The sequence below is a fragment of the Nestor notabilis genome, unplaced genomic scaffold (genome assembly GCF_000696875.1).
Source record: "Nestor notabilis isolate BGI_N333 unplaced genomic scaffold, ASM69687v1 scaffold3353, whole genome shotgun sequence".
Lineage (NCBI taxonomy): Eukaryota > Metazoa > Chordata > Aves > Psittaciformes > Psittacidae > Nestor > Nestor notabilis.
The window spans coordinates 66598-91103 of NW_009920412.1; the positions used below are offsets into that span (position 1 = coordinate 66598).

The 24506-nt window shown below is 43.0% G+C and overlaps 1 protein-coding gene across 1 annotated transcript in view; it reads right to left on the reverse strand.

The window, feature by feature from the left end:
* Nucleotides 1–847: 847 nt before the first annotated feature.
* The window catches only part of PLBD1 (phospholipase B domain containing 1), a gene marked incomplete at its 5' end in the record, with an annotated part of 31104 nt that continues 7445 nt past the window's right edge, over nt 848–24506 (reverse strand). Inside the window, 8 exons of the mRNA XM_010010656.1 lie at nt 848–1117; nt 2773–2879; nt 4155–4340; nt 7817–7957; nt 8070–8270; nt 14948–15092; nt 16264–16428; nt 22485–22623. Coding sequence (XP_010008958.1) covers nt 950–1117; nt 2773–2879; nt 4155–4340; nt 7817–7957; nt 8070–8270; nt 14948–15092; nt 16264–16428; nt 22485–22623 — 1252 coding nt within the window. The remainder of the gene's footprint in view (nt 1118–2772; nt 2880–4154; nt 4341–7816; nt 7958–8069; nt 8271–14947; nt 15093–16263; nt 16429–22484; nt 22624–24506) is intronic.

A 24506-nucleotide genomic window follows, 5' to 3' on the forward strand; every position in this document is an offset into this window, starting at 1 on the left:
CAGGACAGTGCTGTGCACGGTTTAGCTTGGACCATCTAGGCCAGGAGGAAAGAGCTGTTTATTTTGTTTTGCTTAATTACACGTTTGACACCTAGCACCAAACAGCCCAGTGACTTGACTCCTCAGTGTAAACACAGGTAGTTAAGGGTCACACACACAGCCCTGGCCACCTGTGAGAGCCAGACTGTCACATTCCACTTCCACAGCTGATGGAGAGGACAGAGAGGCCACTGAGCAGTGAGAAATCCATCCCACCACCACACACACGAGTTCTTTCCCTGCTGCTACGCTGCAGCCTGGGGGGGGGTGGGGAGGGGATGGGGGTGTCAAAAAGATTTGGCTGCTTTCAGAAATCTCCAGGCACATCCTTTCACTGCCTTTTGCAGCCTGACCCCTGCACCCTGCTTTGGCAAGACAAAGGAAATCTTGCAAATGCCACTGATCACCATGCCCTGTAGGCAGCAGGCGCTCTGACCTGCCCTGGAGAACCTTTGACTTGCTCTGCTACCGACATTCCTAGACGAGAAGCATCTCACAGGCACTGCTCAGACAAAAGGCAGACACCAACCCATCACTGAGGTAAGCCCACCACCAGTCACCTGGCTTGGCCCAGCCCTGGAGACAGGTCCCATGTTGCTACTAAAGATGGATCACTTTCGGTGATCAAACTGCAGTTCACTGCTGCTCTGAGAAGAGCTGTGATGGTGGCTCAGGTCACCACAAGTCTCCATCAGTCCTAGTCAAAGGAGAGGCCACCCAAACAGCTCGGAAGAGGAGAACACCAAAGCAGCCAATGTCAATATGAAGTGTCTAGCAGGCAGGGCAGGGGAAAGCAGCTGAGGCACACGGATGTGGCCATCAAGTCGATTTATTACACACAGGAATGAAAATTTCTGTTAAAAAAAAAACAAAACCAACCCAAAACTATTTGGGAATATTGCTGCTGGTTCTACAGGATGGGCCTCATGGTGACGAAATGGAAGTTGTAAGATTCTGGCAGGCCCTGGTGCCGTGTGTGGTTAAACCGTTTCCAGGTGAAGACAGGGAGACCGCCCTGCACCGGGGGGCCGTTGATGGCGGTGGCTGTGAACGCTGAAGCCAGGCGGAAGTCCGACACCTATAATAAAGGACAGGAGTTTGGGCAAAGGGGTGGTGTGGTGGTGGAGGTGCAGCCACCGCAGAAAGCAGAGACAGCTCAGGAGATTTGAGAACAACAAGATAAGTGAGCAAGGGGAAACACACGTTGAGCAGGCAGCATTCTTCACCTGCACAGAGGCATCTTCAGGCACAGAGCATCCAGCTGAAGGCAGCAGCAAAGCATAAGCCCACCTGCTTTTTAGCCCTTGTGCTACCCAGGGTGCGAGAGGCAGCAACCTGCCTTTGGGACCATCCTCCTTGGGTTTGTGTCTCGGAAACAGCCGGATCTGCAGTGGGATGCCTAGGGGGTCTGATGTAAGCTCTGCTGCATGTTAAGCACTTGGGCTGTCCCCCGGGCCAAGTCAGGGTAATTCAGGAAAGGACAAAAGCAGCACAGAGTTAATGTGGCTGCCCAGGCTCCCCCCTATTCCTCCATTCCCACCCAAGAGGTCCCCAGCCTGCTCCATCTTCCCAAACTCAGAGACACTAAAATTGCACTGTAGTGCTTGAAACTGCCAGGTTTTGCCTCTGCTCCGAGCTACTTATCTCAGTGCCCCTCTTAGGTCCCCTGTCCTCCCCCAGCCCATTCCCCTTGCCAAACAGTGCTGGCAAAGGCACTACCACCAGCATGCACTGACCTCCTCCCTCACCAGCCACCTCCACACAGCCATTTTCTGCATTCACCCCATAATAACCAGCTCTGAATGCTCCTACTGGCTACCACAGCAGGCAGCTGGCCTGGGCTTGTATGAACTGACTGGACATAAAGCTATGCCAGAACACAGCACTGGTGATGCCAAAACAGCTTCCACAGGGCCCATCCTAGCAACCAACTCGTAATCCCAAAATGCAGCAGGCTGGACCCCACAGGACAAAACACTGTACAACTTCCCAGCACACCGGGGCTGGCCTGGATAGCTGCTTACTCAGGTGTTGCCCCTCACAGTGAAAATACCACACAGGCTGCCTAGAAAAACTGCTGCTTTCCCCGGGACAATGGGTCTGAGGGTTTTCCTGCATCCCCCAGGAAGCAAAGTGATCTTCACCAAACCTTGCTCAAAGCAGTTTCACAGAGAGGAGGAGCCCTGGAGCAGGGTGACTCAGTAGAGAGCCAGGCTTTTGTAAAGGTAAAGCTAAGTGAGACTGAAAATACATTCCTGTGGGCTCTGAGGAGGCACCCACACAGTCCCCATTAACAGGAGTCCAAGGGTGTAAAACAGTCACCTTCCTGGAATGATGTGATGACTGGAATGATGTGATGACTGGAATGATGTGATGACTGGAATGATGTGATGACTGGAATGATGTGATGATTCCTTCCAGCTTTCTCTTAGGCTCCTCCTGCTGCAAGGCTTTGGGGTTTAACCCCTAAACACCACAAGTTCCCATCATTCTTTTCCCACACTTCCCCCTGTATCCTCTGACCTCTGCCACTGTGCCAGGACTGGTGTCAGGGAGAGGAAACAGGACTCTGCACAGACCTCAGGATCTGCCCTACCACCTGGACAGCATGAAAAGAGGGAACCAGCGGGCCTGGCCATACATACCCTGGTGCAGGGAAATATCCTACGGGTCTGGTAGGAGCACAGAGGCTGCAGCAAACATTGAGCAGATATTGCAATGGAGGTAATTTACCTTGGAGTCGTAGCAGCCTGCAGGCACTGGAAAAGAAGGATTCAGGTCTTCCCGACAGCAAATGGTGTTACAAGGATTGTGTTCGGCATAAGGATCATGCTGGTAGTCTGGGGAGAAATGTGGTGGGAAGGGAAGGAAGAAAAGAAGTTAATCCCCTCACAAAAAGCTGATGCAAAGGGCCCAAGCTGCTAAAATCTGGGTAAGGGAGATGGCAGAAACGCAGCTCTATCACATTGCTCTCATACTGCTCCCCAGGTACCAGCTAGAAGTCAATGCTGGAGACAAGACATTAAGTAGCCAAGCTCCTAATCCAACTCCATACAGCTGTTTCTGCATCCCAGGGGCACCAGTGCCAACCTCGAACCACAAAAATCAGCAACTCCACATGAGGAAACCTTCCACAACATTGGCAGAAGAGAAAAGCAGAAGAGAAGGGAAGTGGGGAGCAGACATGAAGGGGGGAAAGCGCGGTAGTGAGAGCCTCTGTTTTCCTGTTCTGGACTGAAATAAGTGGCATGGAGCAAAGCCTTCAAACACCCACTGTAGCAGCTGCAAACTAAGAGGGGAAGGTGGCAAGGCTCAGCATCTAAGAGCATGCTGCTACTTGCAGCCCTAACAGTGGCAATACCTCACCCTGGGAGAGGCCTCCCAAACCCCAAGCCCAGTAATCATCAAGTTCCCTATAATTGGGAATAAAAATATAGCATCTAAAGGTATCTGTACTTAGGGATGGGCTTAGCCAGATGTTAACTAAGCTGGCTGCAATGCAGTTAAGAACCCCCTTGTCAGGAAAAAGCAGAGCGGAGCAACTATCAAAGATTATTTGCATGAACAGGAAAAACAAAACCAAAACAAACAAACAAACAAAAACAAAACCCACAAAAAAAAAAACCACCCCCAAAACCAAAACAAAAACCAACCCCCCCCCCAAAAAAAAAAAAGAAAAAAAACCCCATCACAAAACACACAACCACACACAAAACCAAAACCAAAGACCTGAAGTTTTATCCTAAATTCTCATCTGATTTGACCTAAATGTTGCTTAGGATTTAAGGCTTTCAAGATTGACAAGCTGTAGATGTATTAGGGGACAGCAGTCCACAGGGTCTCTTGGAGAGTCAGAAGCTCTCTGGAAAGCTCAGACAGCAAGCCTGAGGGCCCTGGTTCTAGAAGGAACCCAGTCTTGTTTCTGTTAGAGTAGTTTTAGCCTGGTTTCCTACCTCAACGATGAGCTTATGCTACTCTTTTTGCTTTGTGTGTACTCTGCACCTAAGGCAATAGACCTCTGCTCTGTACACGAGGCTGCAGCTTCCCAGTATGATCTAAGAAAGTAACACTGTTTTATTACAATCAGCTCCACAGTACATAAACATGTGTCTTACTGTTGTATCTCATGATGTACTTCATGCTTTCCAAGCTGGTCACCTTGCTGTGGTCTCGACGGAAGATTTTTGCTCTTGGAGCAAGCTCGTAAGAGAAATCCATGCCATACTTCTCAACGTATGCCGCATACCCACTGAGATTGTAAATCTTTTCATGGAAAGGAATATTGTAAGAAGGCCAGTAACCTGCCCGAGACAAAATCCAACCCAGGAATCACTTAGAAAAGCTGAATGCTCTTGCTTATATCAAAAAAAATAAACCATTTTCCATGCTGCGTTGCCTGAACAGCATGTCAAGGAATAACACGTCAAACTGGTTTGAACACAAGAAAATAAGGCAATGGTCACTGGCATGATGAGGGTTGACTCCCAGTGTAACACCACTGGAGACTGTACCCAGGCAACCTGCCCCCAGACTTCCACCCTGCAGGCTCATTCTGCCAAACAGCTGAGAAACTTGCAGGAGTCTGAAATGAACACAGAGAAACCTCCTGAAGCGGTTTCTCTACTCAATCTCAGAAGAGCAAAAGATCACTCACCCTCACCAAACGTCCCAGCTTTTTTCCAGGCCTCCCATCTCCCCACGGCAGAGTAACATACCATGCTGACATGCCAGGGACAGACAGATATCCACAAACACACACACAGACCACACACAAACATGTTTGAAGGGCTGTGGTTGCACACTGCAGTAAGGAAAGATGGGGGATAGCTGCATATTTGCCAGTATCTGCCTTTGAGTGTTAAGAAGTGGTTGATAGGCAGAGCAGAGCCCTGCCCTAACCTTTCCAAAAGCAAGTATGAATCCTGCAGTTTTGCTAACTCTAAAGGGCAGGTTTAACAACCAGAACTCCAGAGAGAGTTTTAGATAGCTGACATACAACTGCCTGAAACAAGACTAGTGTGGAAAGCAGAAGAGCTTGTAAAGAGCCAGCAGACCATCCAGGTCAGAACCTGGGTACAAGTAGTCCTGGAAGAGATAAAAGTAGATGCCTGCATCTTAACACTTAATTTGTTGGTGTTTCTTTTGCAAGGCAGACAGCAAGGAGTGTTCAGGGAGAGAGTACATAACATGAGCTAATCCCAAGAGCAGCGCACTTTCAGATTCTTTCCAAACTACCAGCACTCCTGGTGTCACTGAGGAATGTTGCTTCTCAAATGACACACACTAGGATTTGGCTTAGAGTTTTACTGCTTTATTTATCTAGGTACTGGTGAATGCAGCACTCTGTATTAATGTCAGCCCCACATGTGAGGAGTCTGGCTTTGAGATGCTCAAGAAAAACCAAGCGGGACTCGCTATAAGTGAGACACAGATTGAAACCAAACCCCCTGAAGGACAGATACACAGACAGCATAAGCACTGGAACACCACCTGAGCTGAGACCTTACCAGCTTGGGTCCTGCCTAGCGTGTAGCCGCCAGGAATACCCTGTCTGCTGTCATTCACTTACATGACCTAGAACCTACCTGAAGGAAAAGGGTTGTGTATGCACTGTGTTGTAACAGAGGCATCCTCCAGAAATGAGCACACTGGCCAGCCTCTGATGATGCAGGCCAGAGGATACAGCTACATTCAGCTCCCATACCAGTAGGGTTTAGTTGTAATTCAGAAAGTTGCTATTGTCTCTCACATGAATGCAGCACATACAGATGACTCCCTTCTCCCACCTGGAAAAACTCCCTGTTTAAATTGCTAAAACAAAAGCAGTTATTCAAGTTCTCCTTCAACAAGAGCTCTTCTGCATCTCAGGCTTTGCAAGACTGCAAATCCCATGCAGACAGTGCTGCCCTCAGTCCGAGGCAGGCTTTAACCCAAGGGCTGCTATAAGTCAGTGAAACCCACCCATTAGGCTTGGCAGGGTGAACAGTGACAAAAACAAGTCAGAGATGGTGTAAGGCTGAAGGGGGGGTGAGGGGGATTACATGAAGGCAACAAAAATTGTCTGAAACAAAATGGCTTCCTCCTCTGCCCACCAGAGCAAGAGATCTCGGCAATATCAAGAGCAATGGGAATATTTACACATCTGGTGGAAGAGACTCAGATCCCAGGTTCTAATCTGATGCATTGCTTTTGAGCAGCCCTGCAGAGAAGGACTTGGGGGTGGTGATTGATGAGAAACTCGACATGAGCAGGCTTCAGTGTGCGCTTGCAGCCCAGAAACCAACCGTACCCTGGGCTGTATCAAAAGAAGCGTGACCAGCAGGTCAAAGGAGGTGATCCTGCCCCTCTACTCTGCTCTTGTGAGCCCTCACTTGGAGTATTGTGTCCAGTTCTGGTGTCCTCAACATAAAAAGGACATGGACCTGCTGGAGCAAGTCCAGAGGAGGCCACGAGGATGCCAAGAGGGCTGGAGCACCTCCCGTATGAAGACAGGCTGAGAAAGCTGGGGCTGTTCAGCCTGGAGAAGAGAAGCTGCGTGGAGACCTCATAGCAGCCTTCCAGTATCTGAAGGGGGCCTACAAGGATGCTGGGGAGGGACTCTTCATTAGGGACTGTAGTGGTAGGACAAGGGGTAATGGCTTTAAACTTAAACAGGGGAAGTTTAGATTAGATATAAGGAAGAAGTTCTTCACAGTGAGGGTGGTGAGGCACTGGAATAGGTTGCCCAAGGAAGTTGTGAATGCTCCAACCCTGGAGGTGTTCAAGGCCAGGCTGGACAGAGCCTTGGGCAACATGGTTTAGTGTGTGGTGTCCCTGCTCATGGCAGGGGAGTTGGAACTAGATGATCTTGAGGGCCTATCCAACCCAAACCATTCTATGATTCTATGCTGAAATCAATGTACTACTCACGCATAAAGAAACATGAACTGCAGTGCACTCCTGTGCCCTTAAGCATTGTGGCAATGCCTAAAAAAGAGCCAGAACTTTCCAAGGAGACAGACTTGGAAAATTCCAGGGTGAAACAACCACAGCTGCTAACCCAAATGTATTTCCAGTCATTTTGATGATGAAGAGCAATTCATCAATTCACCTCCTCAGCACGTGATTAGAGGAGCAAGCACAAAGCACCAGACACACACTTAAATTTGTGGAATGAGCTCAGGCTTTTGGATGTTGCCATAGACTGTGTATAAAACATCTGTGAAGGAAACTTGACAGTTGGTGTTTTGCTTCACCTGGATTTTCGTTTGATTTTCATCAGGTTGTTGCTAGGCTTGCTAGTCTTGATACTAAGGAATCTTTTAAACAGCAAGTATTTATCAGATAACAGAGCTCCAGAACAGTTCAGGATCTGAATCTAACATAGAAATTCTATTTTAAAGCTCATCTCCTTGTAAGGTGACACACTCACCAAACATTTCAAGTAGCCCACAGCATCATAGTTATTCAGTACTTTCCAAAGAGACCTCACCTTTTTCCTCATGGGTCTCTAAGACAGGGCAAAATAATACCAGGAAAAAAGGCAAGAAAAAGAAAGAAAGAAGGTAAAGTCTATATTTCACTCCCCTGCTTCTAAAAAACACAGATACTCACCACATTTCTGCCATAGCATCAAGAAAAAATAAATACAACATAATAGACCTGGCAACAGAGCTTTCTAGCTTGCAACTCAGCACTAGTGCTCAATAAGCCCTTCCCAGTTACGAAGCATGACTGTCCACCAGCTGACACAAAGAGATGGCTTTCCTAAGCCAGTAAGTGCTAGAGAAGCTATTACCTTTCCGGAGAATATTTGTTTGATCAGAATACTCCACAAGGGTTGGGATCTGCTCAACAATGTACAACGCACCGTCATCAAGGCTCTTCTGCAGCTTGACCTTCTTCAGGTCCAGCACCATGTACTGATTGTTGTAGGTCCCTAGATATGAAAGCAAAGAGATAATTACTTGTCCTGCCTGTAGAAGGAAGAAAGTACAAGGGGAAGAGGGAACCAGTCCTGTTTTCTAAGATTCTTATGAAAGTGCACTTACCTGAGTTGCATTTCGAGAAGGTTTCTGCCCAAGTTTTGCCACCATCTGCCATCATGTTAGCAATGCGGACCCTCTGCCAAGCTAATAGGGATTCAGGCACCACTTGCTTAATGAGGCTTTGATTGAACACACTGTTGGTAGTCTGCAACATTACCAAGCCGCTGCCTAGTATGTAAAAGTCATCCAGGGACACCAAAAAGCCTTAAACAGCAATAATACAGATTTGTTATTTTTGTGAACCTTTGATATACTCATAGAACAAAACAGAGTGACAAGCTAAGAGGGTATGAATGAGTCAGCATGTGTGTGTGTTCGAAACCAAGCTGTACAAATATTAAAGATGAGGTGGCAACTTCTGCAAGTGCTTTAAGCCCACCTGTCAGCAGTCTCTCATTTGTCATGCTTTCAACACAGCCTAATTGTTTGTCTAGAGCATGTGCTTCATGTTTTTATCCCAAGCTTGGAAGTTTCTCCTTCATATGTCAAGCTATGTCTTATGCTGAGGATTACAAACTGTAAATGCCTAATTAATGTTTGTTTCTAACAAAGAAATTCCTTTTAAAAATACAACAAAGAAAACCAAAGTACAACTCCACAAAGAGATTTTCAACAAACAGTTTCAGTTTTAGATGTTTATTCTACAAGGACAACAGATACACCTTCAAATTTAAACCCTTTTGGATTAAACCAAGACAAGCAGAAAAATCTTCCTTCTAGTTTAATCCTTTCCAGTCTAACCTTAAAAGCATCTCCCAGAAATGGGCACCTCTTAAATCACAAACCACGTCCTGTATTTTAAAGTTCCACCTACTCCTCTTTCTGACATGTTGTCATTAGGATTTTTTTATGCTTATCAGCCCTGCAAACTCAACACAGTGATGTATCTCTGGGCAATATTCTCTTCCACACTACATGCCAACAGAAGTCCTAGGTCCAATTGCAGATCTGGCTACAGATATTCAGCCAGAGGTGGTATACAGAGCTGCAAAGGTCAGCTGTGATGCCATGGATAGCATGGTGACTACTTACAAGCAGAAATAACTTGACTTTGAGATTCCCCAGAAGATACAGGGTTGACAGGCTGGGGAAAAAAGGTTGTTAACTGAGCTCCTGATGGGGAAATCATCCAGAACTAGTCTCTTGCTAATGCATTTTTAATGGTATCGCTCTTCAAAGAGTACAAAATGCTAAAATGCTGCACATCAGGGTAGTAGTCAAGTGCCACTACATGTTCCACAGCAAGCTTTATTAATGCACTCTGCAAACAAACCAAGGTCAGCAACCTATGACAGACAGAAACATGCCTCAGCTCTGCCTCCAGTTCGTGGGCTTTCATCAAAAGAGAGACTTCCTTCAAGCAGAAGTACTGTTTAAGGGCTCCATTTCAGCAAGATTTCTTTAAAGTCTCAGGTTCTCAAATCAGAACAGATCCAGGAAAATATGCTCTGTGGTCATCTGTTCTCTAAAAATAGGTCAGTATAGAACAGGCAGAGTACCCTGGCAGCTTGTGGTTCCTAGTATTTTATTCTTGGAGACAGAAAAAGAGCATCAATAAATTCCGTACATTAACAGCAGAGTTCTCTCAAGTAGTAAGGACAAGAAGAGAAATACTTTAAGCCTGGCTCTGCCAGTCTATTTTATAGAAGGACATGGCATACTGCAGCAATAAACTGTTGTGTAACAAGTCAAGTGCTTACCCAGAGGCAAGAAATTAAATTGTTAAACAATTGTGATCCGAATTGAATGCCAGTTCCCACATGGGTGCCAATGCCAAGTGCCCTACTTCAAAATAAACCAAATAATTTTTTCTTCCTTTTCAATCATCAGCTGAGATAAAAGAGAAAAACTCCATTCCAAACAAGTGTCAACACAAGGAATGATGCTGAATTAACTGAAGTTTGAACTCTGTAATTCAAATAAATTGCAAAACTCAGTAAAGCGGAAAACAAGAGGGTTTCCTTCTGGGCCTTAGTATTTACCAAGCTTTATCCTGCAGTGGTTTATAATACAGTGTGCCCTTCATGGTACACTATTAGCAGCCTAATTATTCCAAGACAACATATACCATTTTGACTTAAGGCATACGCACTCCTTAAACAAAGGGAAATTAAAACACCTACAACAGGTTTACCCAGGACAAAGACGTCCACAAAAAGAAAACCTGGGTGAAGCCTAGAGATATCAGCACATATTTAGTGTCCTCTTGTGTCATTCTTGTCATTTTAAGTATGCATGAGAATCTGTTGTAATTGAAAATGCCTTTATGCCAACTGCTGTCTCAGTGTACAGTTCACCTATTTTCTTCTGTAAACCCACCTCCCATTTTTGTCAGCAACTCAGGTTTTTTTCCCCTCTTCCCCTCCACCTCCCAGCAACCTTCCCCCAGTGAACCTGACTCTTCCGGCATAGAGAGAAGCAAAAGCACTTCTGAAAGCACTTCAGAATGAGCCTGAGCCATTTAGATTCAGTTTCCAATCACCACTGGAATAATGAGGTTTCCAGAGTCTGCAGTTTCATTCATCGTGACAATATTAATCAGCCAAGCAAAGCAAAACAGTTTTTGAAGTCTGAGTCAGTCTTGTCCAGAGAGTCAGCACATATAAAGTGTATTTGGGGGGTAACATACTCCTGGCAGCTACTGTTCCTGAAGAGGTACGCTGCTGCTTTCCAAACCAGATGGCATCAGCTTTTCAGATGTTTTAAGAGGTCCTCGTGCTCATTCAAGTATGGAAAGGGTCAGTACAACAAGGCTGGAAGTCAGAGCCATGAGGTTTTGCTAATCACCTCATACAGATGCGAGTAGCTCCGGCTGAGATGCTCAATGCTCTGTGCTACAAACACATTTGAGAATGGGAAAGGCGACTTCTTCTCTGGATTAGTTTTCTTAGACTCATCAGCAGCTGCTTCTCTTGCCGATACTATGCGTTCCTGCCAGCTGCCTTAATTCCACTTACAGACCTCTTCTAGGCACTAAGAAATAGCACATCCCACACTATAGCTCTGCCGTCTCATCTCCAAAGCGCATCAGACTTTCCTCTGCTTCCCTCCAGGTTTTAGACATATGTTGGATGGAGCAGAAAAGCAAGAAATGCTTTAGCAATACCTCATGAGCAAGCTGGTCCCAGGAATGAAAGAGCTGCCACCCTTCCCATGTTTTGCCCCTCCCAGCTCTTACTCAGGCCATGGGGAAGGATCACACTGCACTTCCTGATTCTGTACTAACACCAGATGACTTCAGCTCAAGAGACACATGTTACTTCTCCCTCCTGTCTTAGCAGGACATGTGTAGCCAATTCACCAAGACAATTTGTGCCATCTTGTTCCCATGTCATAGCCTGTCTCAACCAAGCAACAGACCAGAGGAACAAAAGTGGCCATTAAGTTCTTCTCAACTGTTCCTTTAACAGCTAAAATCAGAGTAACAAGACTGCGATTCAGCCCAGAGGGAGTATGTCGCTACCCAAACCAGAGAGTGCTTGGGTCCAAATGGTAGATTCCCTTTCTTAAGTGGAGTTCAAAACTACTTGTTCAAGAAGATGTCCAGCCAAATGGACATAAGTCTTAGGAGCTGCAACCTCCCTGTCCAAGGAAAACTGCAAATTTAATCAGTTAATTGGGCTCATTTCTTTGAATACCTCAACGGGGAGGTGTAGAGCAGTGACCCAGGGAGGTGGGGAGAAGGTTCTGTCTGATCTTTTACTAGGTACCTCCTCCAAAACCCAGCACCTAAAGTCTCTGTCATCACAGTTCTTACACTCCGCAAATGACACTCGACATTTGTGAGCAACTGTAACACATCTGTACAATATAAGTTCTTTCTGCTGTGCACAGATTCACCAGCCACATTAAGTACTTATGTCCAAACAAGTCACTGAAGAAGTCAGGGATGCCCGAGAATTCAGCTCAGACACTTCCTTTCCAGTGGTTCACAGAGCTGTTCTGCATGCAGCTCTGCACAGACGCCTTCAACAGAAGAGGAAACTAAGAATATGAGCAGAGTTCAAGTGAGGATTAGGATTAGTGTGGAAAAGAAAAGCAACTAGCTAAATCATTCTGCAACAGCAGAGATTATTACTCCTGTTCATTTCCACTTAACTGTATCTCTGCAGCACTACTGTTACTCTGAAAGGGAGAAAGCATCAGAGAAGACATGCTGTAACAGTGGACATTTCAGCATGCTGTCAGGAATGTGGGGAACTGCTGGAGAAGCCTGGATGGGCTCTGCAATTCCTGCCTGTCCTGCTACCTGCTCTGTCACAGCAGAAGCAAGGAAGCACAAGGCCCTGTTGCTGTATCATAATGCTTTAGCTGACATGCATCATGGTTAGTGAATAGCCTTAGATCCTCTGAGTCACAACAAATATTTTTTGCAGTGTAGTTGCCTGTCTTTTGAAATACTGTAAGTAAAAAATCTGGACAATTTTACTTTGTGACTGCAGGAGAAATCAGGGAGTTGGCACATTCCTTCTCAGAAGGCAAATGACTCCTTGAAGCTTTTCTGACACAGCTTTTGGACAGCAGAAGAATTTTACTTCATATCCAGTCTACTGGATGACAAGAATCTTTGAACTACTCAGTTGTCGCTGAAGGCCTGGAACAATAACTTTTTTTTAAATGTTGTTTTCTACAATACTTCATGTATTGGATAATACTTTATGTACATTAGGATCGTGTTTCTATTTATGAGAGCTTACTAGCTTGGCCTTTCTTACTGGTTCTTAGTGTCTCTCAGGACAGAGAATAAACAGTGGGAACTTGCATGCAGAGAAGTTACAGTCATCAAATGGAACCATGGCCAGGACCTACATATTCTATGGGCAGATGATGTGAAAATACAAGGCTCCATCTCATCACAACATGGAGCAGAGGAATTTGGCAGCTCCCTCCCTCCTGCATGATGTCCCTAGATCATTACCAGGCCAGTGCTTTAGAGCTTACTCATTCTCTGGAAAACTGCAAGTTTGTGAACTACACCCACAGCTAGTGCAATTTGCTGTAGTCAGTGGGTCATGCTTGTCTAGTGCTTACGGTAGTACCTTGTAATTAGGTGGCTGGTGAGTCTGCTTTGCATGCCACAGGTCTCAAACTTCAGTGGAGCCACGGGGACTACGTTTCACAATAGTTCTCACTCAGTTTTGTGGGCAGAAGTACACCTTACCACATTGCCATGCCAGAGTCTACCCAGTACAGGCAAGCTTTAAAGTTAGCCATCTCTTCAGACCTCAGCCTCAAGGAAGCACGCTGGGATTTTGTACAACAGCAAACAGGCCCCGACCATTTCAGCTTAGTAGCAGCTAATTTTCAGGTATCCTCCTATATAGCATGCTTTATCAGTCTCATCAAAACAGAAGACTTGCATTTCACTTTCTACAAAGAATCCACAAAATGAACAACCCACAGACATTACCAGAGACACCCACTAAAAAGAAAATAAAACACACTCTTCATGGCTAATCTTGACCCCCAGTTTTGAATCCGCAGCACAACGCAGCATGCAAGAGCTGCTAAACAAAGCCACACTCTCCCGAGGGATAGCACTATCCTCAACAGTATTTCTCCTGAAAGAGACAAGATCCAGAATAACCTTCTGTACATTCAGGCGATGATCAGAGCTCAGGCAGAAACCTTTCTGCCAGGTTACATACGCTTGGCAAAACCTTGCAACAAGTAAATGAAATTCCTCCTTGAGAGGCTGTACACTTAACAGGTACTCACTAGAATACCTCTACTCCTTCCTCAAAGCAAAAATTGCAGATGTCAGAATATGCTGCATTTCTGAGGGTCACTTCGGAAGGTCTGAACCCCACAGAAAAAGACTTGCTTTCAACATTAAATGAATGCAACTGCCTTTCAAAACCATTTCCTGGTCACAGTCCCAGAAGTCCCTGCCATGAAGGATCCTCGCCTTTGTAGTAAGGCAAGCACAGTAATTCAACAGAGCACATTTTGAAACTATCAGCCAATAAAATTTATTCAGAATGAGACAGTCTTCAACAGCACATACTTCAATTTAAAAAGTTTATGAAGATTCTTGAGTGTTCAGGTATTTTTTGAATTCGAAATTCCACCTTTAAAAACTTGTGCAATGTTAACTCAGTCTTAGATTTGCTTTGGTTTTTCATATTCATGTTCCTTGGTGCTACTCTAGCAAGAGTAAATATTTTACCACTGAAACATTAACTGCTACCAATTTCTAACCTTCTTCCAGGAAACTTGAGACTCTTATGTGCTGCCTAATCTTCCCAAGGGAGATTTTAAATATTCTGGCTGCCTACATTACTAACACAAAGTAAGCATTAAAAAAAAACCCCAAAACTCCTCTGCAACAGCTTCCAGAGAAGCTGGAAGAGGCAGATGTGGGGGGACAAACCAGCCAAACAAAACCCAACACTGAATATTTGCTAACCCAGCACCAAAGAAGTCCATACAATTTCAAATGGCTATTGTCTGACACTCTCTAATAATCCCATTACAGCATGAGTCATGCCACAGTACTAAACAGAAGTGTTCAAAATTGTTATTACCAAACATGTGAATGCTATAGGCAAGGTGAGGAGTTCAGCAGTTGAGATGACTGCAGACTGCATGAGCAGAATTCAAAGCAGCATGTTTGTGCCAGAGGTAGAATATTTAACAAGTACTATTCAGAGCACTGAAGGTGATTAATCAACAACAAAAGATGACGACAACAATATCACGTTCAAGCCAAAAACTGAAGAAGACATTTTGTCCTTTCAATGGCTAAATGTTTTAAGGTAGATTGAAGCCAGTGCTTCTTAAGGTATCATCCATTTTACAGACAAGACATTTGCAAGACAGTAAGATGGTCCATATCCACATCTTTGATATCGATACTGTTTTGGTTTTCTTGATTTTACCTGGGTAACTGCTGAATGAGACACGGCCAGTCCTAGTGTCTGGATCAACTATATTGAAGTTCCAATGCTTGTATATTCTCAGCGTGGCCGCATATGTAAACCAGCTGGAATGGGCAAAATATATATTCTCATATCCAGGCAGAACCTGGAAAACAGAAGCAGAAAGATGAATAATTTCAGACCCTACTATACTTTGCATGTTTTGTACTTGATAAAACAAGTTGTTCTCCCAGATTCTAAGTAGTTTGATTAATTGCGTTGTTTAAGAAGGAGCAGATTCTTGTGCTTTTAACTGTGACTATAACAATGAATTTCTGAAACCTCTGGAAATAATTCTTGCCCGTGTATTATTTTCAAATAATTAGTAGTTATTTCTCAAAATTAATTAGCTTAGAGGGTTTTGGGACACTCGCATCACATGGTATGCTTTGTTTCCCCACTTTCCTCTTGAATACTTGTATATACATATTCAGATCAGCCCCCTGCAAGCATACCCAACATTAAATTAAAACATGCTATTTCTGTGAAAATGCCTCTGGGTGACTTTAAAGTATGGAAGCAAATGAAAGTATGTTTAATTTGAAAAGGTAAATACATGTTGACAATAGCTCTTTTAAAAGTATTTCCCTGGTTCTAAGATTTGTTGTTAGCTCAGAAACCTCTTGTGGTAGGTGCATGCTTGAACAAGTGCTTCCCAATTTGAGTATTGTTGCGCTGGGATACATGGAGTCTCCATATGCTGACTAGATCCTTGATAATTTTAATTGAAATATTTAATTGCTACTACGATGTATCAGACACTTACCTTAAAAACATTTCTTCTGTCATTACTCCAGTCGGAAAGCCATTCCAGAGTATCACTGTTAACACTTGGAAAATAGCAGTCAACTGCACCCACTTGTTCTTGTGCTAGCACTGTCCTTTAGTTTAAGTAATCCTCTTTCCTTCCTCCCTGCTTACTTGCCCAATGTATTTGCAGGCATTCACAATACCCCCTTTCACACTTCACTTGGCTAGGTGGAACAAATTACTCTCTTCCAGTCTGCTCTCCGTGGTAGTTTCCCATTCCTTAGTAATTCTAGTAGCTTTTCATTGTCAATCTCTGTGGGTTTGGTTTGTTTTTTATCCCTGCCCTTGAACACAAGTGAGCAAAACTGGACCCAAAATCCTATAAAGGCATGAGTGACAACTGCATAAAAGCACCTTGATTGACAGGAGTCTCTCTATTCACATACAATGTAAACAGTGAAGACTCCAGAAATGCAGGCTCATGACTGCAAATCACAGTGACTGGAGATGAAGTTCTTAATGCTCACCTTGATGAGTGCAGAGCAGTGACCCATATCCCACTGATATTTCCCATGGCTTCCTGGCTCCACATTGCATTGTCCACCCCTTGCAGAATACTCAAATAATGCAGGAATGAGGTCCAACAGGTCTCCAACTGCATTCAGAAACTGGACATCAAAGATGCTCAGTGGCTGAGGAAAGGGAGGAAAGAGAGACCACAAAAAGCACTTTCAGACAGAGAAGCATCAAGACAGTCTCAGCTGTTAGAATTTTTCTTTTGCTCTCAAAGGAAGCTTTTACATGGTCTAGGAAATACCTGCTCACAAGGCCCAGATACACATGGACGTTAGTGTGGTATTAGGCACATAGGTATCTTTAAGGGTCTGGCCCTTGTACTGGCATTACCGATGCTAACATTTCTGAGGGGGGAAAAAAAAGGAGACACTAGCTATAACTTATGCAAGTTCTGCATGTGTCTTTGCAAACAGCACCCCAAGCAGTCTGCTGTTACTGTTATGCTGGGGTAATAGTAAGAAGTAAGATTTTAGGGTGTTTTTGTTTATGTATGCCTTTGAAGAGCGTTACATTAACAAACACTCTTGAGAGTTTCTGGATTTTTATAAAGACTGCATTTTAAGACATCCTCAGGACTGAGAAGGAGAAAAGAAATGAGATAAGCAAGACATGTTAACAATACTAATAAAGTATAGAACTAGCTGAAGAAAGAAGTCAGTCAAAAGGATCTCCGCTACGTGCTTTTGAAACCTCTTATGGTTGGAGCTAGCCAGGGTTAACTACACATAGCTTGCTGTGCAACATGCTCTTCAGAACCTTCTCTTAATTTGCCTCTTCAAGAATAAAAGCTTAACAGTGGTCTAATCTCAGCCTCCAAAGATGGTTTTCGAAGTATTTCCTCTTCTTGCTTGCATCATGCCTTTAGCTAAGGCAAGGAAAAGAATTCAGAGCACACATCACTTTAGGGCTATAAATGGTAATTTTAGAATGGGACACAATCATATAGCAAATAAACACATTGCTTGCAATATAAATCACTATTATTAAACCATACAGCTGACCTCTCTACAAACCCCAACAAAGGGGAGGCAAGAAATGGAAGAAATAAACAATGCCAAATCCATTTAATTTTTATACAGAAGGCTGAATTCTGTGTTACCCATCTACTGTTTTGGCAGAGAGAATAACTAACAGGAAAGCCAAAAATAATGTAAACTCTGGACCATATATTCCCAGGGAAGCAATTAAACCTTCCCACAGTGCTTACCAAGACAACCGAGAGAAATAAGCCATTCTCACAACTAAAAATCATGCATCGCAGAAGGCCCTAACAACAGCTATAGTTGGAGGAAGAAATACAAAACCAACTTTCATATATGTGACATTGCTTTAGTTCATCGTATTTTTGCTGTCAGGAGCCAAACTGGGAGCTTCAAAGGCCACAACTGCCAAACATCAAGAGATATGTCTTTAGATAATTTAAGCAACTCAGTGGTATAACTCATTTACAAACCTATCTCAGGAACTGCCATCTCACTGGAATCCATAGAGAGAGACCTGACACTGTTTCATCACAATTTTTCCCCATCCAGCTGCACCTAAAGGTCTACGAGCCCACCACTACATGAAGAGAAGCTGTTTTCCAACATTTGATTCACACAGGCATTACTGTACAGTACCACCAGGAGAGGAGCAAACAGGATTGCATATGAGAATGCTCAGCCAGCCCTGTGACATTTTAATTCTACGTGACATGCCTTTACTACCACTTTGCTACTCCTCCATAAAACCTGCCTTCATTGCAACATCTACGGGTAGCTCCACTGATATTGCTCTGGCATCACTTGGAATTGCCTGTATATTTTTAAAAAGCTTCCAATTTCTGTGCTCTCTTACAGTCATTGCAAGTAAAAAATTCAGTAGCTACTAGGAAGTCCATTCAAGCTAAAACAAAGCCAAGCTTCCTTGCCAAGCAAGGAAGCTATCAGAACTGTACACACAGAAAGGTGGCCAGAGAGCTGGAGGAAAGACCCACTCAAAAAAAGAAGCAAAAGTTACATAAATTCCTAGGGCTCTACTGGGTGAGATTGGGCTGCCAGCTCCCAAAGCCAGCCAGAAGAAAGAAGTATCACAGAAGTAAAAGAGGAACTAGGTTGTTAAGCATCCACTAGGGTTCCATTTTCATTCCACTTTTGAGAGACAAGCAAGTTTTGTTCCAGTTTATTTCCAGGAATTCATTGCTTTGCTTGGATAAACCTGGATTTATGTTTAAGATTGTCTGATGCTCAATGACATCACACAAGCACAATGCACAGAGCTTCTCTGGAGTCTCAGTAAAACAATGCACTCAAACAGAAGACTCTAATATAGGCCAAATCTGGGAACTTCAGGAGTGGCCTGAGGCATGTGCCACAAGGCTGAGCGCCCCAATTTGGAAATAACTACAGCTGATTTCCAGGATATATGGAGACATCTTCTCTATGAAGACTTAATCAGGGCCCACTAGCAGGACTTACAGAGAAGAAAAAAAAGTGTTCATCATAACAAGTGCATAATATAGGGCATATTACAATCTTTTGTAATCACCTTCTCCCATCTCACACAGCAATGTCAGGGCAACTCCTTGTATGCATGGTTTACATCCTGAAGAAGAGTGAATGAATGAGCTAAATTGACAAGCGGAGAGGTGGTATAGCCACGACAAGAGGAAAAAGTCCTTTTGCTAGAATGTGTGGCTCCTCTATGGTACTGTCCTGAATAGCAAAAAGAAAAAAAATATCAAATTGAGTTTGAGTTACATCAGCTGTAAGGAGAAATAAACTTAGAAAGGGTAGCAGACAGGAGAGAACCAACCTTAAAGGCTTGTCTACACAGGATATTAAAATAGACAAGTTATTCTGTAACAAGTGTTTTCCAGTACCTTCCCCATGCATAAGCATTCTCAATACAAAATAAGGAAGTACAAATAGAGAGCTGTCCTAGAATCATTGTAGTATTTAAAACTCTGACACCTCCTTATTCGAAGGTAGTTTCCATGGGTAGACAAGCCCAAGATTAATCACAGCGTTAGTAGAGCATTAGGCAGATGAAAAGGCTTAATGTTCTTTGAGTGCCCCTCCTTCAGAAATTGTCCTGACAAAAGGGTTGGGTTTGTTTACTGAATATGAAATGCTGCTAAACCAGATGGAATAATGTCACAGTTTAACATGGAAATCCATTCAGATTTTGACATCATTCTTAATGATACCTGTAAATATAAAACTCCAAATACAGAAGTTTACAACATAGATTGCCTTCATCAATGTCTTAATGGAAGCACCTACCTAAAATAGCCCTGCAGGAAACTATACTCCATGCAATTGAAAAAGTTCAGAAAAGTACCATGAAACCTTTGCTTCATACATGTACAAATAAAAATATGTACTACTACTACTGTAAAAGAGTTCAGAGTCCAAACCAAATTTTCTTTGCACAAAGTTTGTGGCAGACACAATGGTTCCACAATATTCAAGTGAAGTAGACCTGAAGTTTAGGGAAGAAAAGAAAAACTGAACCTTTCAGAGTGACCTGCATGCACATAATCCAACTCTCATTTAATCTCTTTGTGGATTTCACATAGCTTCAATCTACCATGCATACAAGACAATGAAAAGTCGGATTTTTTCACTTGTCTTCCTCAAATAAGTGCACATTTAAAACTCCAACTACTTGCAAGTTTGAAAAGGTATGTGTAGTGCCAATAAGAAACCCTGACATACGCAATGTGTAAAATTAAAAGCAGATTTACTATTGAAACAGCTTGTTTCCATTCCCCTGAAAAGGGAACAATTTTATTCAACTTTGCCCAGTGCTCAGTGTTGAAATCCACAGGCTTTGTAAATGCAGCTCCTTTTCTCTATCCCCTTTAGCAATTCTGGCCTAACCTCGTCAACCACACGACTTCTCAGTGTTCAGGAGAGCACTTTGTCCATGTATGAACATGGGGGTGGAGGGGGTGAGGAAATGCAAAAACTTAGAAATCCATCTTCTCCCCCTCTTTTCCTTCCCATGCCTCTGATCTTTTGGAAGTTAAGGAAAAAGGCTTCTCAGCCTTTCTTCTGCAGTGTTTAATTTTCTTATAAGCTCAGGGCAGTTGAGAGAAATTGCCCTAAGCAATTTCCCACTTACAAGGTGGTCAGTTTTTCCCAGTAGCAGTTAGAACATCAGACAACAAAATAAAAAAGCCTGTCACGTCTTGGTTTTAGGCTTGGTTTTGGTTGGGGTTTTGTTTTGGTGTGGGGAGGAGGTGTACGAAAAAAAGATAATAAAACCACAACAACCCACATGTGAGATATTATCAGTATTTCTAGTGTTTATCACCACCATGAACCCAAACTACTGCACCAGTAGTAGATCAAAAGAGAAACCAATAATAATAATCCTAAGACAATACACATACAGAAAGGATTTTTTTTTTTATATGAAAAACAGTAGTATCCACCAAAGGAAAGAAAGAAGACACAACTCTCAAACCTCTAAGGAAAAAATGTAATAGGAATGCAATTTGCTATTTAAGACATGCAGAATTTGTTGTGGGTGTCTTCAGTAAGACGATGTTGTTTATTTATTTTTCTTTAAGTTGTGAGTAATGGAAATAGTAAACACTTGTTATTGCAGTCGTTGCACAATGTAAGCTCAGAACAACATCGGATTAATTGAACCAAACTATAATACTTAGAAATAAGGGGGGGGAGCGGGAAATTATCTGTGAAGTTAATTTATTTGCTAAACATTCCACTTACTAACAAGCTAAAGGATGAAATAAAAGAACCTTTTTAACATTGTTTTAACATGTACTTCAAGAGTAAAGTTGAAAACAGCCTCTTTGGAGGGTAGATGTTCTTTAATCACTAGGAATAAGGAAGATACTGTTGGTCGTCTCTCGGGAGAGTAAGAGGGGTGTTGTTTGTTAGTTTAGTTTTTTTAAGTACCAACAGTTTACAGAAGCTGGGTTGATTTGGAGATAAATGAATGTGTCAAAGCTTGAATACTAGTCAGTAACACTACATCTGCACCTGATTTTGTTGTCCATGTAAGCTCAGAGCAAGAACCTTCAAGATGTTCATTTCCCTAAGGGGATGCTAACAGCAGTAAATATGTACACAAATAGCATTGCTGTAGCCTAATCTCTCCAAAGTATTTGAAAAGTAGCATAGTATCCAAAGTGAATTAACTGCCTGTTCTTTTGCAGAGCTGCCAGGTATCATTTTGATGCCACAGAAAACCAAACACCAAGGTGCAAGAGCAGCTGTCCAAACTGTACTCAGAGGTAAAAGACTGATGATAACTTTCTAGCCCCGGCAAACAGGAAACTGCAGCACCACCTCAAGTTAGAAATACATACACAAGGGACATTTTTACTTTGAGTCAACTCCAATTACTCAATCCCTCCCTCTCACATTGAGAAACCTATTAGACTTAAGGAGAGCACTGTAATTACTATAGCTCTACTGGAGTTAAGGAAGCTCTGCTATTAACACACCAGCTGATGATCCAGAAGAGAATTCTAACTGAATGGAGAGGGAAAAAAGATAGAAGAAAAAAAAATAAAGGGAAAAAAACCACACACAAACCAAACAAACACCACCAAACAAACACACACGCACAAAAAAAAACCCAAACCACACACAGCCACCAAAACCTACTCCATTTGGCCTGCCACAGCACTGACCATATGTTTTGTAATGGGAAACTCAGAAGACAAAAAAGGAGAAGACATTTAGCAATGTAAAGCATACCCCGAAATAGAGAGGCTTTTAAGGTTTGAAATGTGATGTTTGGAAATAAGAATGGAACCTTTAATACACTTCCTACATGCTGATTCATGCTGTTGCAGCTACTCTTTATACCTAGAGGGTCATTTGCTTTATAACAATTTTAAAATGATAACAGCAGCCACTCTGTCCTTCCAATATTCACACGTGGATCCAAAAGCCACCACCAATCTCACCAGCACACGAGCACCTTGGTTCCAAATCCAGTGCGAAGGATCTGTGGTGACATGACTTTGTGGTGACAAGTGCTCGGTCACATTATCTACACTGAACAACCACTGAAGATTTTGTAGAATGGTATGCAGAATGAGTACTTGCCACTAATTATTCTTTTCTTTTTAATATCAAATTCCATTCTCCCATCTTTGTCCTCTGACATCCCATCCCCGGCTACTGAAAGAGAGAGGCAGTAATCTTACTGTTTGTTTGTGTAGTTTAGCCCACTCGAGGGCTCCCATGTACAGACCATCCAACTGTGCAATAATATAGCCAGCATGCCTCCAAAATGGGTCATCCTTATTATTTCTGATTTGTTGTCTTGTCCATTGATCTTGTCTCCTGCAGAGGAACAAACAGGTTGGGGTTTTCTTGTTTTTGTTTTAGGGTATAATTGATAATGCAAGGAAGGGACAAATGTATTATGACCCAGATGATCCAACCTTCCTAGTGTTTTGAGGCAAATCATGCTTTGGAAATCCTGAAGACATTATATGTTGTATCCTCTGGGTGTAAATGTTCAGATCTACATAACATGCTCTACAGCAGTGTGTCTCTACTAGACTTTAGTATCAAAGAGTTGGACTCCACCTCTGTGGGTGGCTCTGCTACATTAGATCTAACATCCCCACATAGTCAGCAAAGGGAAACAAGCATTTGATGGGTTAAGTGAGTCATTTCCTTTTAAATGCCTATTCAAGGACAAAAAGAGACTGACCTTTGAAGAGCCTATTTCTCTTCCCTAGGTGCAAGTGCAATGAAGGCTTTCTGCTGGTGGTGCTCAAACACTGCCTAAGCCCCACTGCTATGCCTCAGAGGAAAAGGTGGGAGACCAAATGCAACCAACCCATGTGCCAAATCCAGTCAAGAGTTTACTAGCTAAATAAGCCAGATTTAGAGCACAAGGCAGCACGAGCTGAATAGACCTTAGGGCAAGAGCAGCCCACATTATAAGGATCTCCTAGAGTTCCCTCCTTTGCTGTGAGCAAAGGGCCACAGAAGAACCACAGGCATTAGAGTAAGTCAGGACCAGATTCATGCCTCTTCCTCTTGTATTTATCCATCCAGCATTATGTACAGCAGTAAAAAAAAAGAAAGAATGAACCTGGCAAGGAATCAAACTCTTCCAGCAGTATATGGGTGATAAAACCAGCCAGATTTAACTTTCTAGACGTAAAAAGATGCAGGAAGTATGTCAGAGGAAACAGGGGTATGCTCAGAGAATTCAGGGCTAACAACTTTGAGGACAATACACCAGCTCATATTTCAAAACTGCTATTAAGTAAATCAGCGATGCAGGAGTCAAGGATATAACCAATAGAAAAAACCATACAAGGTCGCCTAGTATTGACCCTCTCCATCCAACACATCTTGGAGGATACAGCTACTATGCAGAGTCAGTCTGGAAAAATTGTACACATTGATATGGTAGTTATCCCATTTCTTTCACAAGAAGGACAGCAATGCTCAAAAATGATAGCAAGGGATTGCTAAGATTTTTTTTCCTCTTCTTTTTGGATAAGCTAAAGCAAATCAATTTTACATATGCACACCAATAACAGAACTGGTCAAAATATATAACCCCTCATGGAAAGCAGAAGACAAGAGAAAGCAGGAAAAAGTAGTCCCCAGAAATGGCCAAGGTTTCACGGAAGTATTTGTAATGGAAGAAAACATTAAGTCTAAGGAGATTTACGTAGCTGGTAATCACAGTTGAGTTTCCCAGTACCTGGCCTGGTTCTCCTCCCAGATTCCCACCAGTGCAGCTGCATTATTTGAGCAGAATTACTTTCCGTTTATACAGCTGAAGAGAAAAGGGAATCAGGTCCTTTGTGTTTAGAACAGAATTAACATCAGCAGTAGAATAAACAAATGCTAACCCAGCAGAGGAAGAAAAGGATACACAGTGCTAAAAAGATTCAGATGCCTGGAGACCACAATGTTTGGTGCAATGTTCAAAATACCAGCTTTTAGAAAAAGGATTTTGACTAGAATGACCTTCAGAATTCATTGACATTATCCACATCCCTTTGTAGCAATGGTTTTAAACATTTCTTTGAAAGAACCAGAATTAGGCATGGGTATATGCCCTGCTTCGTGTATATTTAATTGGGGTTTTTTTTCATACTAACAGCGTTCAAGCAGAGGGAAAGGAAGCATGTATTTTCTTAGGCCCACAAGGAAGAGAATAGAAACCCTTTAAAAACTCTGTCATCCTCCAACCC